General features: G+C 41.3%; 1 protein-coding gene across 8 annotated transcripts in view; it reads right to left on the minus strand.

Annotated features, from left to right (window-relative positions):
* Positions 1-991: 991 nt before the first annotated feature.
* Positions 992-14730, minus strand: part of LOC121292261 (B-cell lymphoma/leukemia 11B-like) — a 162212-nt gene continuing 148473 nt past the window's right edge. For 5 of the 8 annotated variants that reach the window (XM_041214055.1, XM_041214052.1, XM_041214050.1 and 2 more), the window contains one exon: positions 992-8758. In XM_041214055.1, coding sequence (XP_041069989.1) covers positions 6756-8758 — 2003 coding nt within the window. In that variant the 3' untranslated portion in view covers positions 992-6755. The remainder of the gene's footprint in view (positions 8759-14730) is intronic. The other 3 variants (XR_005946247.1, XM_041214054.1, XM_041214051.1) reach the window with 3 other exon arrangements.

Here is a 14730-nt window from a genome sequence, read left to right on the forward strand (position 1 = left end):
CACTTAACTCAAAGCACTTCTGTTGAATAAGCTTTCTTTTTCAATAAGCAGTCCACTGTCTGAGACTTTGTTTTGCTTTCCAATGTAACTCCAATTCAATGTAATCACTGCAGACGGTAAATCTTGCATAAGATTTTCAGGTTTTGTTTCTGAAAGTTATCTATCGTGGATGCATTCTGATTAGTACACAGAAAAATTAAAGCAACATCCCTTCAGATAGAACAGCGTCTTCAAATGGTCCAACTGCTTTCTGTTACGGTTGGAGTAGAACCAGTTTTGGAAAAATAATGTTTTCATTAAAATGATCAGTTTAAGTTATTATTTAAATAAAGGAACTTTTGCAATAAGTAGACACAGAAGAGTCCATTTCTTATGTAAATATAACCAGTCAATTTTTTTTTATTATTACTCAAATTTGGATAAACTGGTGCCAATGGATATGAAATATGTGCAATTGCAAAAAATAAATTAATGGAACAACTGTCTATCGAAAATAAAGAGCAAAGACTGAAAAAATTGTTTCATTTGTGAGTGGAAAAAGCACCAATGAATTTTGTGTGTGTGTGTAAAAGGATGAAATGATGCCCAATAGGTATGAATTGGGCTCGAGAAATTTTTAATTAAAACATGTTTTTTAAAAAAAGGGGTATATTGGTAAATCAACGACGCTACTGTATGCCAAACTGGGTCCTTGGTTACTTATGCACTAACTGATAACCTATTAAAAAAAATTCTGATCATTATTGACCTACTCAACAGGATGAGTGGACCGTTAGGACTCAGCCAGATGTCACAAAATGAAGTGCAGATATTGTTCCATTATCATTTCTAGTGTTATCGAAGGTTTTTATTATCTCACTAGTCTTGATTGTGCTCAACTTGACCTGTGATACCATCAGTCATGCAGGTGTTAACTGTTAAACATATATCGTTAAACCCAGATACTGAAAAGGGGAAAAAAATAGGCAGAAAGGTAAAAGTTTGAAGATTGTAAAGATAACTTTTGATTTATTTCTTTCACTTGAAAATGGGACAAACATTTGGATGAGTGTATGAATGAAATGGTAGACACAAGCTGAAAACAGTGTGGCTTAGGAGAGGGTTTGATTTTGTACAGAAAACAGAACAATAAATATTTCACAAAGCCAAGCTGATGTGACCTCTGGTCAGCACTTCAACATAAAAAAAGGATAACGTGCATCTGTTTTAAACAGAGCACAACACAAGCAATAATAAATAGTTCAAACTTGTAGTATAAGACCAAATCTCAAGTTACAATAAAAAGCTCTAAATACAGAAATAGAAAAAAAGCTAATAAAATATTTTGCCTTGCCGTTACAAATAGGTCCAACTCAAGTGGCATTGATTTGCTTTGCATTTTAAGTACAATTCTTAAAAATACAACAGCACCATTAAAGTGTTTTGGTCATGATAAAATAACCTGTGGACTGTATTTAACAGAGGTGGGATGAAACGTGAGCTCTTAATCTTTGAATGTTTGTCAGTATTTTTCCTCAAATCTGCTCATAGAAAAGTACATATTGTTGACTGGTTTGTGGTAAAGGGCAGCATGGAGAGTTGAATCCTGTGTAGTGGCACACAATGTCAGAAGCTGCTAAAAGTAGCACAGCCCAAATTCTAGTCAGTGATGGGGACCAATTAGATACCACTACATAAAGGAGCAATCAATGAATCCTAAACTGAGCTGATATAAAATGGCTATAGGCGGGTTGCCTATGCAAGAAACTACAATGTTCAGCTTTTTTTAAAGTTTGCCAACTTTAGGAAAGCAGGTACTACAAGTTCTGTACCTATACCCATTGTGTAATTGGTACATTGGCTCTACTTAGAGTTCATTAGTCCCCCGCACCAAGTACTGGCACCTGGGCACTTTCAGCAAAAGGTGCTTTTTTCCATGCTGTAAATCCTTGGCTTCTCACAGATAAAATTTGAGGATTTAGGCTAATAATCTATGTTTGTCTAGTTCTGTAAACCCGTGTCAATTGGAATCCATGCAGTGTCTGTCAATATGCAAATTCTTAGTCATCACCAACATGACTAACTTTTTCCCTTTGTGGCTGAAAACACTATGCTATAGAATATTGCTGTAAACATTAGATTCAGTTCCCTGCCTCCCTTCAGTGGTATGAAACCTTCTCCAAATGAGAGATACTTGTCCTTTCTATACAATTTTGTATTGCTGCCTGTTCCCCAAGATAATTTTCTCTTTAAAGCTTTCCTGCGCAAAGCAACACTTTGAGAACAGTGTAACTGAGGGCATAATGCTACCTTAAGAGTGGGAAAACAGGCCTTGGTTGGAACCAGGTTGGTACCAGATGTAACTCAAAACATGTCCATTTGGAATCTAATCATATGTACCATTTGATGCCCATGTATTATTCCCAAATCCATTTCTGGTCCAATCATTCACTGCAGTAATGGCAGATGTGCAATTTGCAGAACTCACCACAGTGCTCTTTCTACTGTCTGCATGCTTCTTAAGGAAGACATAACAGGGACATAACTTTCTAAACATGTGCTTGGAAAACTTAGATTGACATGTCAAGAAGACTGACAGAAGCCCCAACAAGCGCTACATTGAAGGAGAAGTTGGCTCCATGGATTGTACTTTATTGACATAATTAATTCAACATTCTTTTGCTTGGCCAATGAGAATTTCACATCCGTCAAAGTTGCACCTTTGTTTCTGTTGTCCAACCACTGCGAGGTGCATCTCTTGGACTGATGGGGCTGACACTCAGCCCTAACTTAGGATAATGTTGAATGAGCCTCTCCTTCCTTCTCATTGAACTATTTGAGATAATTAAAATGCTGCAGGAGAATCAAAGGCATCATAGAGAACGCTGTCTACCAGAGCTTTAGAAAAATGTGTAAATGGTCTCTGGTTATCTTACCTAAACAAAGATCAATTAAAAATGTGTAATTGTCAACCGCTGACACAAAACCTAGCCCAAACAGCAATAGTTGCAGATTAACAGATATGCAATGGAGTCTCTACAGCTTTCATGCTACATTTTATTTACAGAGAATGCACTGGAATGTCTGAATATCAAACTTACTAACAATTGGATACTTCAAGCCACTTAGCTCATCGACTGACAAGCAATTTAAAACACGTGGAGGTTAATGAATGCTGCCCATGTCTTTAGGTAGTGGAGTGCTAATATTTCAGACCTTAATAGTTAAAGGTACAGATTATTCATCCAGGACGGTTTATTTTGTTTCTGCCTTTTAGTGCAAATTTCAAAGTGTCAAAATACAAAAGGTTTCATCCCACCTCTTACCTATTATCATTACATATGTTGAGGAACCCGTGGAATGTGAAATAAGGAGTGAATGATCCTGTTAACGCAAAAAAACCAAATGGCAGTTAGATCAACATATACTTGTACCTGCCTCATCAGTTTTACACAGCAGCAGATCAAGGAGGCCTGAAACCCAAATCCCCATGGAAACGCTGAACAAAATAGTGCCATGCATGTAATGTGGATGCATCAGGGACAAGAGAGGAGCTACAAGAGAAAATAAAAATATGGAACTATTGAAGGCAGTTCCATTGTGGAGAAATGCAGTATTTATTCACTACCACTAGTGGTCTCTAGTGCACAAATAACTGGATGCTTTAGGGACATCTAGTGGTAACTACATACTGCATACATAATAGTTTAACTTAATCATTCATTTTTCTTCAAAAAAAAAAGAAAAACTGGGCAACTATTTTACAAAACAAAGAAAAGGCAGAAATGTGCCCAAAATAATCAAACTTCTCATCCCTGTGAGCATACACCTCCCCAGCATGCACATGACACAATCCATCTACTGTCTTCAATGTCATGTACTGAATGATCCTTAAAGCAGCATGAGATGCAACACATTTTAGTTTTCATTCAGTCCGATTTACATTGATCTAACTCTGAACACAACGGATCTAACAGGGCCCGTGTGAATAGGGAGAGTGAAGGCAGCAAATCACAAAGGAAAAAAGACTCGAAACAGACTAGCAAAACTGTAAACCGTGCACACCCAACAGGGAATCTGGGAGGGAAACTGTACAACTGAAAATCAAATTATCAGTGACCAGCAATGCATTTCCTAATTCCTTTTTGTATTTTTTTAACAAAAGGTCGTTACACGACCTTTTTTCTCCTGTACAATAAGATTTCAGAACATACAAATTATTTTTGCACTATTTTTATCCTGCCAAAATTAAAAAAATATATTATGGCAGCCTGTGTGTTCTTTTTCTAATCCACTACCAAAAAAAAGGTACTTTTTTTTGTTGTACCTTTAAAAGGACAAGCAAACAGTTAAAAAATACAAGCTCCTGTATAAATACAGCAAGTGCCTACACTATTATGAACCAATACCAAGTAACCATTCCAGAGAAACAGAGGGAAAAAAGTACAGGTCAGGAATGTGATTTAAGCAAAGCAATTACATGAATATGCACTTTTCTACTATTTTTTTTTCTTGTCTACATATGGTAGCAGTAATCGTTCTTCCCAATACAAGTTCTATACAATTTTTGAAAAAAGATAAAACACCCAAGGCAAAAAAGTCTACTAAAACTGATAGTCAATTAGACTTTACAATTACAGTGACAAGTACAATTTTAGACCCACAAATTTACTGCAACAATTTCCATTTTTGAAAAAAAAAAAAAAAAAAATTTTTTTTGTTTTTTTTTCTCCATTTTGTAAAATGCCCAGGCATTCTCCATTATTACAAATACTGGTACACTTTTACAGTGATCAAGAAACTGTAATATATATATTAAACCCCGTCACCAGTTGAATCAGAGAGAACCAATATACACATGGCCATAATGGCATCCATGTATTTACTAAGCAAACTTCAGAAAAAAAATCTCTTGATCATTCAACAAACACACGCACGCACACACACACAATTTTTTTTGTTTTTTTTTCCACCTTTGTATATATTCAATACTGTAAACTTATTCGAGACTGAGTGCACTAAATTCTGTTCAGAACAAAAAAAAATAAGGAGTAGCCATTGTTCCTGATGAGTAACTGTCTTTACGTTCTTGTTGGGACTCTGGAGGCGTCTTTTTTTTTTAAAAACTTTTGAGCCTTGCTACAGTGGGGTTCCCACAGTTTAAGCAGCGTCCTGCAGCGTCAATTGATGAGCACAGACCGTCAAACTGGTTTTCCGAAGTTGATTAGATGGGTAGGGGGGGCAAGTGGGGGGAAGGGATGTTGTCTCGTCTTCACCAACTTGTAGCGGCTGGCGTGAAGGTCCGCTGATTTATTTTTGTTTTTGTTTTACAAATGCTGGATTGTTGGTGCGTGTAGAACTCTAGAATCTAATATGACGTACATTTTTCTCTTTGTTGTGTGATTTTTTTTTCTCTTCTTCAAATCAGTACTTTTTTAACTTCACAAAAAATGGTTTTGCATTTGTCTCAGAGACTCATTAGGAAGATCAAATATTCAAGGCACTCATGTCAAATTGAATGGCAGTATAAAAACCGTCAACTGACATTAACATTTTTTTTTATAGTGCCAGCATTGTGAATGCTATGCTAAGCAACACTGACACTTTTAATCTCAGTTGTTCCCTAATGTATACCATAACCCTTTTGGACCATAGATTTCCCATAGTTTCTTGTTCAGAAGTCGCAGTTTCTATAATTAAAAAAACAAATATGTTAAGGTGCGGGTTCAAAAAAAGGAAATATCTCAGGTACAAATTTAGCTATGTAACACAGTGGCCAAAGACCATCTACTCCTAATGGCAAATAGCAGTGCATTTCTACAATAATGCATATCGCTCACAATTGAGCACAGATGTTTCCATATGTGTTGGCAGTAATGCACTTTTGACTTTGCTCAGATTTACTTTGCTGTGCGTTTTATTCACTAATTAATATCACAACTAAAAGCCCGTTATTGCTTAGGTTAAGTTTCCGGCTGGTACAACTGGATACCAGGTAGTAAACTGCCTCTCTCATTTGCCTACTTTTTTTTTGTAATCGTTATAAACTGCATTAGTTTTAGCCAGGCGTCATTGATGAAAAGCGACAATGGCAGTTCCAGACACCAGAGGCTGGCGAGATCAGTGCTACATTTCGAACCCAACTTGTGATAAAAGCCTGTTAAGTGCTACGATTAGGATTGTGATCCGCTGTGGCTTTTTCTCATCTTAAAATTAAAAAAAAATATATTTTTGTGCAATTCCAATCCTTCCTCCCCCTTTAAAAAAAAATAAAAGAATGAGTAAACGCGGCTTCTATTCAAGAAATTACTGCGTTGAGTAGCTTAACTATTCAATTCCACATAAGCTGTGGCCTGGGAAAAGGGTTATTTCTACAGATCTGCACCTCAAAATGCAAGTAATCTCAGGTTTTTTTTTTAAAAAGTGGGTAAAATCAAAAGGGATACCCAAAAAAAAAACAAAAGTTTCAAACAACGAAAAAAATGGAAAAGGAAAAAAGTACCTGCACATGATGCTTGAAAAAATATTTTAAAAAAAACAATAAATACAGAAATTATTGCACAGTTGAAAAGGCTCAACATTATTTTACTGCCTCTACATCACCCTCAGGTTTGATTGAACTTCTCAGACACAAATTATACCTTGAAAATATTTAAGTGCCACAGGAGGCACTCTGGGCCGACTTTCTCAGTTGGCAATTAATTAAGCTTTACAATTGAATTTTTTGTGTGTGTGTTTTTTTTTTTAAAACCAAGTCTCTTTTACTTCAAGGAGCTTTAGCTTCTTTCTGCTTGTTCGATTTTTACGTCGCTTGTCAGCAAGTGTTCTCCATGCCATTTTTTCATGTGTTTCTCAAGGGTGCTGTAAACGCTGAAGGGCATTTGACAAATGTCGCACCTGTAAACCTCCTTGCCGATCTGACCGTGCGTTTTCATGTGGCGCGTCAGCTTGCTGCTCTGGGCGCATGCATAGTTGCAGAGCTCGCATTTGTAAGGCCGTTCGCCGGTGTGGCTCCTGCGATGCACTGTCAAGTTGCTGCAGTTTTTGAACACTTTGCCGCAGTACTCGCAAGTGTCGCTCCGGCGTCCTTCCTTGGAGCTCGGCCTTCCCGGGCCGGGCCCTCCCATGTGAGGGGTACTGCCGCTGCTGGCCGTGCCACTGCGGCCCGAGAGGCCTCCGTCCAGCATGTCTCCGGGTGGAGTGGAGAACCTCAGGCTGCCGTTCTCCGAAGAGTGCTCAGAAGAAGTGGCAAAGGGAGATTGTCTGGAGTCGCCGAATCCCAGGAATGGGTCTTTCATGAAGTGCCTTGATGCTGCGTAGCCCACCAGCCATTGAGAGTAAACATTCTCAGAGGGAATTAAAGGTGCCGAGGACAAGTCTAGGTCTTTCTCCATTTTAATTCTTTTCGCAGAAGCAATCGACAGAGAGGGACTAGTGATCAGAGGAGGTTTCCGAGGCAATGTGTTAGGGAAAGGGTCACCAGGACCAAAGCCTCTTCCATTCACTGTGCCATCTTCTGGTCGATCCAATTCTCCTGCAACAGAGTCTTCATCTCCAGTGTCTCTCTGACCGTCAGAGGATCGTTTTGAGAAGCTATTACGCTTCTGCTTGTCAGTTAGCACATCACTGTAATGCTGGATTGCACGGAGGCCTACATTTTCCATGACTTTGCCCAGAACACAGTGCTTTTCGTTCACTGGTAATTTGAAGCCATTCTCTCTGTTGCGACTCAGTTCAGAGTCCATGCTGAAACTGGACTCAGGCCTGCTTTCATTTTCCAATTCCTCCTCCTCTTCCTCCTCCTCCTCCTCTTCTTCCTCCTCGTTCTCATTCATTTGGCCAGTGTTGAAATTTGTTATGTTGGCTTTCAGGCCGCAGCCTTCTCCACCCGCGTGCTCACTGGTGCCAGGTTCGGGTGAACTTGTGGTGGAGAGTCCATCATCTGACCTGGCTGTGATGGAGGCTGACTTATGTATGTGCGTCTTCATGTGACGTTTCAGTTTGCTGGCCTGGGAGCAGGCATGGTCGCAGAGCTGACACTTGTACGGCTTCTCCCCTGTGTGGCTACGCCGGTGGACAATCAGATTGCTCTGGAACTTGAAGGTTTTCCCACAGAATTCGCAGGACTTGCTCTTGGACTGTGACTGAGGAGGGGTTGTGCTGCTGGGGGGCATAGGAGGGAGTGGCGGAGTGCTCAGAAACGGTGACTTGGGACTGGGTTGGAAGGGCTGAAGTAAGCGGTGCATAGGATTGTGACGGCTGGGCGACAAGGGCGGAGTGGAGCTGTTGTTCCCTGCTAGTTCTCGGAGCCTCCTGGAGAAGTCCATGGTCTGGGACTCGATGCCCAGTGGGTGGTTCAAGCGCATTACTCTGTCAAAGGCACTATGATGCTGAGATACCAAGCCCATTTCATCAGCACTAAGGCGGTCCAGACGATGCGGGTCTAGATGATGGCGAGGCGGCGGGCTGAAAATGGGGGGTGTATTGGGGAGGCGGCCATCGCCAAAGCCCGGGTGCTCCTGAAGGATAGGTCCAGTCATTCGCAGCAGGTTGAAAGGATTGTTCTCACCGAGGAAAGTAGTAAGGGGGGACTGTGAGATGGGGTCTGGGCCCAAGGAGGGGGGAAGGCCAATCCGAGGAGTAAGGGGGCTGTTCGATGGGTGCGTCTCCAAGTAAATCCGGAATCCGTGTGTATTCTGCGCATGTTGGAGCAGGAACCAAGCACTCGTGAAAGGCTGCTTGCATGTTGTGCAAATGTAGCTTGAAGGCTCGTCTTTACCTGCAAGAAAACAGAAAGATGCATTTTGTTAAAATATCACCAAGAATAACTTTTATTTATGCAGCACTTTAAAGAAAGAGAGCGCCAAGGCCTGTCACAGGAGAATTATCAGACAGATTTTGACACGGAGCCACACAAGCAACTTTTGGGTCAGGTGACCAAAACTTAGCCATAGAGGTAGATTTTAAGGAGAATCCTGTAGGAGCAGAGAGGGGTAGCGAGGCGGAGAGGTTTGTGAAGGGAATTCCAGAACATGGGACCCAGGCACCCGAAGGCACGGGCTCCAATGGCAACTGAAAAGTGGAGATGTGTAGGAGGCCAGAATTAAAGGTGCACAGAAATCTCAGAGGATCGTAGGACTGGAGCAGGTTAAGAGATAGTGAGGTATGAGGCTACAGGGGGAGTTGAAAACCAGGAATGGGAGGCAATGTATATCCGGTGAACACATGGGTAATAGGTAAATAGAACCTGGATATCAGCCTCAATATGAGATTCAATGGAAGTTAACATTATCTTACCTGGGCGGATCTTTCTGTTCCTGCACCTACAGGAATCATTGTTATGTGTGGGAAGTACAGGTAATTTCAGGGAAGGGAAGGAGACATGGCCCCTAGGGAACCTCCCTGATGGATGGGGAAAATAAAGTTGTCCAGGCTGAGTTCGGAGCATGTGCTTCTCCTCACCCAAAGTTCCCTTAACTCTGTTGCTCCCTATGCGGTCTCCTCTACACTGGAGAGACCAAACATAAACTGGGCAACCGCTTTACAGAACACCTGCGGTCTGTCTGCAAGAATGACCCAAATCCCCCTGTCGCTTGCCATTTTAACACTCCACCCTGCTCTCTTACCCACATGTCTGTCATTGGCTTGCTGCATTGTTCCAGTGAAGCCCAATGCAAACTGGAGGAATAGCACCTCATCTTCCGACTAGGCACTTTACAGCCTTCCGGACTGAATATTGAATTCAACAACTTTAGGTCTTGAACTCCCTCTTCCATCCCCACCCTCTTTCTGTTTCTTCCCCCTTCCTTTTGTTTTTTCCAATAATTTATATAGATTTTTCTTTTCCCACCTATTTCCATTATTTTTAAATCTTTTATGCTCCCCCCACCCCCACTAGAGCTATACCTTGAGTGCCATACCATCCATTCTTAATTAACACATTTGTTTAGATAATATCACCAACTTCAACATCTGTGTGTTCTTTTGTTCTTTTGTCTGTAACATCCTTTGATGATCTGCTCCTATCACTGCTTGCTTGTCCCTACAATCACACCACCCTGTTTCACTTCTCTCCCCCCACCCAACACCCCCCGCACCCCCCACCTTAAACCAGCTTATATTTCACCCCTCTCCTTGGATTCACCTAGTTCTGTTGAAGGGTCATGAGGACTCGAAACGTCAACTCTTTTCTTCTCCGTCGATGCTGCCAGACCTGCTGAGTTTTTCCAGGTAATTCTGTTTTTGTTTCCCTTAACTCTGTATGCCCAGGTGATTCAACAGCCGAGCGCAGGAATATGAGAATCTTGTTTAAAAACCGAGGGTATTGTGCGGGGATCGGCCAAGCTGCTGAAATGAGTCGGAACGAAAGAAAAGATAAAGCAAAAAAACCACAGTTAGGGTCCGGCGAGCTTGGATTTTGAAGCCCGGAAAGAGGCGAGATGAGGAGGATTTGTTTTATCTTTTACGCACTGAGTTGTTATGATTTGGAATGGCGCTGCCTGAAAGTAACTTTGAAAAGTGAATTGGATAAATACTTGAAAATGAAAAATTTGCAGGGCTATGGGGAAAGAGCAGGGAAATGGGGTGGGACTAATTGGACAGCTCTTGCAGAGAACCAGAGGCACAACAGGCCAAATGGCCTCTTTCTACACTATATCACTCTGGAGGGAGGGATGGCTAAAGAAGTCCAATGTTGATGTCTTCAGGAGGACAGGCTAGAGGAGTGTGTCTTGACTTTAACACACTGTGGGAGGTGGGGGGAGGGAGAAAGAGAGATTGCAGAATATCTGTGTAGCTGCTCTCATCACTTTCAAATTTCAATAGAAGACAATTTTCCATTAGTTTAATCTAATGCTGTGACAGAATCAATTATAATACAGACACAACCAAAAGCTATCTTCAATAATTAGCAAACAAAGCATGGACTGAATCATGTAGTATTACCTCTACTGGTAAATTAATATAAACCATAGACCTTTAATAGTAACAGAGGTCAATTGTTAAGACCACTCAGTCCTTGCCTAATCAGCTGCACTCTATTTATTGCAGTCACTGATATACTGCAGTGAAATATCTTAGTCTAGGACAAGTAGGAATGAGAAAGAGTTTCCTTATGTAATGGTTCCTCTAATTGTTATAACTCAGATGCCTCCCTCAACTTTAATTGCCTACCCAAACCACACCCCAGCTGTTACCTCTACCCCACGCTCACATTACTCGCTTTGGCTAGCATGGATTAGTCTGCACTTATCACCAGGACTGTAACAAGTATTAAGCAACCTTGGTCAAATCACAAGGTGTTGCGCATGGCCAGTCCAGGGGTGAATTTCCATCCTGTTTTCCTCTTGACAACCTGACAACTCGACAAAAGTAATCTGGAAGGTGAACGGGAGAGTGTGATGCAAATGGTGGCCTTCTGGTTGGTATCACTGTGCTTCAGAATGGCAGCCAGCTGGCAGCCTTCATCAGCCATTGCTCTTAACCTCTTGGGGTTTATTCTGAAACGTGCATTCTGGCGCAAAGTTGCGTACGTGGCTGCTCAAATAGGTTTCCCTGCTGTGGCCTTATTTTTTTTTAGCTGAATGGCCTCCATCTGCACTGCAAATTCCTATGATTCTACAATCAGGAAAAAAGGTTCAAAGCTATAAAGCAGACACGGTAGGAATATCTCGCTGCAGGTCACTGCGAATGCTCATCTTGCCCCATAAAACCAGTCGGAAGCAGCTTCTGGATTAAAGCATGTTATCTGAGCAGCCCCCAGTCCTCTCGAGCTCCAGACACAGGAGCCGCCAGCTCGATTTTAATACTGTCAACCGAGTGTATCCTCCCAATATAGAACCTGTAAGGAGGTCCCAGGAGTGGTATTCTATCCATTTAATGTGCAACCACATCCTTCACCTTGGGTTTTACCTGCTTTTCCTGGCTTTAAATTAATCAATTAATCAGAGACAGCTGTTCAATTATACTTCAAAAAATTTACTGGAGATCTCTACAGCCATTTCCATATGGTTCCTGATGAGGGGAACTTTAATGACCTGCTCACTGCTACACTACTGAATGAAGAATGCCATTAATGTTTTTCATTAAGGCTGTCCCAGTACATTGTGTTAATATGATAGCCTAATTCTTTATCTTTTAGTGACAGGACTTTGCACACTTCAACCCCCACCACCGTGCACCCCCCACCACCACTCCCACCCAAGTTATTCAGAATGATAGGCAGATGAGAAAATTTACAGTGCAAGGACGAATCTTGTATTTCTTATCCTCCCACATTCCTCCCCCCCCCCCCTTCACCCCTCACCCCACACCGGCCACCTCAAAATATATATTTTACAGTTGTTAAAACAAAACATAGCACAAAGAACATTCATTTTGTTGACTTGGGATTTATCTTCTCACATTGCTGAAATTCAGCATGAGCCATTCGACTAGGCAACAGCTTTTGACAGGTTCAGACTGAAGCGTAGCCAACAGAAAGAAGAAAGTAAAATATACAGTGTCTTTAGAAACAAGCAAGGGTCCCCACTTGAAAATACACACATCCACCTAACACATGGCTTTTTCATTAGAAGTGTTTCAGAAGTGAACTCACAATGTAATCAGAATTCTCAAAAAAGAACTGAGTTTTGCCATCTCCTTGCCGACCCGAGGAAACGCTCTCACAGCTACCCGCCAGCATTTCCACAAAGATGCTTTTAAACGTTTCCAAGCAAGTTCCCTCAGATCTCTTCAGCACAGTACCGGCAATAGATCTGCACAGATCAGTCGTCTCTATGGAGAAAAACAATGCCTTGCACTGTGAACCCCCTTGTCACTTAAAAAGTGTGTCCTTGGCACCAAGCCACAGGAACTGAGAGAGACCATTCGGCCAATCAATCTCACCAGGTTTTTGACTGAATTCAACACCCTCCCCATTTTACACCCCTTCATCCTTCTTCTTCTCAACAAAACATATCTAGCTGTCTCCTAAACCTGTAACATTTTCTTCATACATTTTTTCCCCCCGTGTAACTTATTCCATATGGCCATTAACATTTGCACAAATTCCCTAATCACTCCTAATTTTTAAATGACATCCCTTAGTTTCTGAACCCTATTTTAAATTAAGGTGAAATAAATCACCAGGGAAGGTAACTGAAGTGAACGGATTGTTTAAATAGGTTCAACTGGCAACAAATACATTTCCAGAGAGAAAAAGCGAATGGCTAGGTGATGTTGATCTAAGTAAATGGTCTGCTGGGTTTACTAGTATTTTACTGATCCTAAAAAGCTTTATGTTTCTAAGGTGAATATATAAAATAGGTATTTCTTGAAGAGGTATATAGTTTTTAAGTGTGAAGTACTGGCTCTTTTCATTAATACTTGCATTTATAAGAATAAGAGATCTCTGATGTGGTTCGTACCAATAAAGAAAATGCCACAGTTAGTTTGAACGCAGTTACTCAAGAGGTCACTTGACATCTAACCAATAGGAATTTTTTCAATTTTCCCTAATTTCTTCCCTCCCCTCCTGACATGAAGCTGTTTGCTATCTCCCTGGGATCTTGGCTCTTCCTGGATACACCGGCCAGGTGACCTTTGCTCCCATGTGACCCTTGACAGTGAATGGCGGCAGGCTAACTGACCATACATTGCCTCCCAGCACATGCGTGTAATTACTAAATGGGGGTTGGCAGCGACGCAGTTCAGGAATGGAACCTGTGGCCATTCATCCTTTCTCTAAGACAAGGACGCTGCAGTGACTCTTAATGGTCCACTGCTGCCTGGTCAGCTGATGCCACAGGCCACAGATTGAGTCTGTGACAATACTGGTTTCGACAGCTCAAAGGCAGAAACTTTACCTCTGAACCACTGGGATATCAGTTTATCAATGTATTCTCTAACACAGAAATAAATACCCCTATTGGGTTGTATAAATAAATTACATTTTTGATACAGGTAAAAGCCAAGGCAAAACACAAGAATGATTCAAGCACAGAATGAAAAGCAAATCCATCACACTAAATAAGATATACTAGATGTATCAATTTGTAAATATTAGCATCAACCCTAATGTAATTTTACTTTGTTCAGATTATTGTTTTAAAAGAGTGACATTTCATGGTATCATTGGGATTCTGGCCTAGAGGAGCAGGTGAACCCCACAACACAAGAGAGCTGAACCATCAGTATGAGAGCAAATCATTAAACCATTAGTCAGAGACAGTCATTAATCTAGAATAGTCATGTTAATTCAGCTAACTTACACTGTTGGGCTCAACACTTCCCCAATGATGCCATGAGTGCCAGAATTGCTTTTTGTTTAATTAGTTGAAATGCAAGGGAAAGAAAGCTATTCACAGTTAAAGGTGAATTTACTGGCTGACAGATTTTAGCCTTCTGAGAAATATGCAAGAAATAAATTCCACACAAGTGAGCTTTTAATTGAAATCTAACAGTAAATTCACTTAAAAAAAAAAGTATTCTGATCAAAGGGTGGCCATGATCCCCATTCCGTCACTTCAGCCTCAAGTCAATGAGGCTCACGTCTGACTGATGACTGGGGTGAATGTAGCATTTGCCACCGCCAAACCTCAGCCAGCCAAACAGCTTCGCCTGCCACCTCCATTGTTTGGCATGGGAAGATCCCACACCCTCCAGCAGTCCTGTGAAGATCTGACAAACCAGATCTCAGAGAATTCAGGAAACAAGGCAAGGTGTGATCTTGCGCGCTCTCTCTCTCTCTCTCTCTCACTCGTTGTATTCAAC

This window comes from Carcharodon carcharias, chromosome 20 (genome assembly GCF_017639515.1).
Source record: "Carcharodon carcharias isolate sCarCar2 chromosome 20, sCarCar2.pri, whole genome shotgun sequence".
NCBI lineage: Eukaryota > Metazoa > Chordata > Chondrichthyes > Lamniformes > Lamnidae > Carcharodon > Carcharodon carcharias.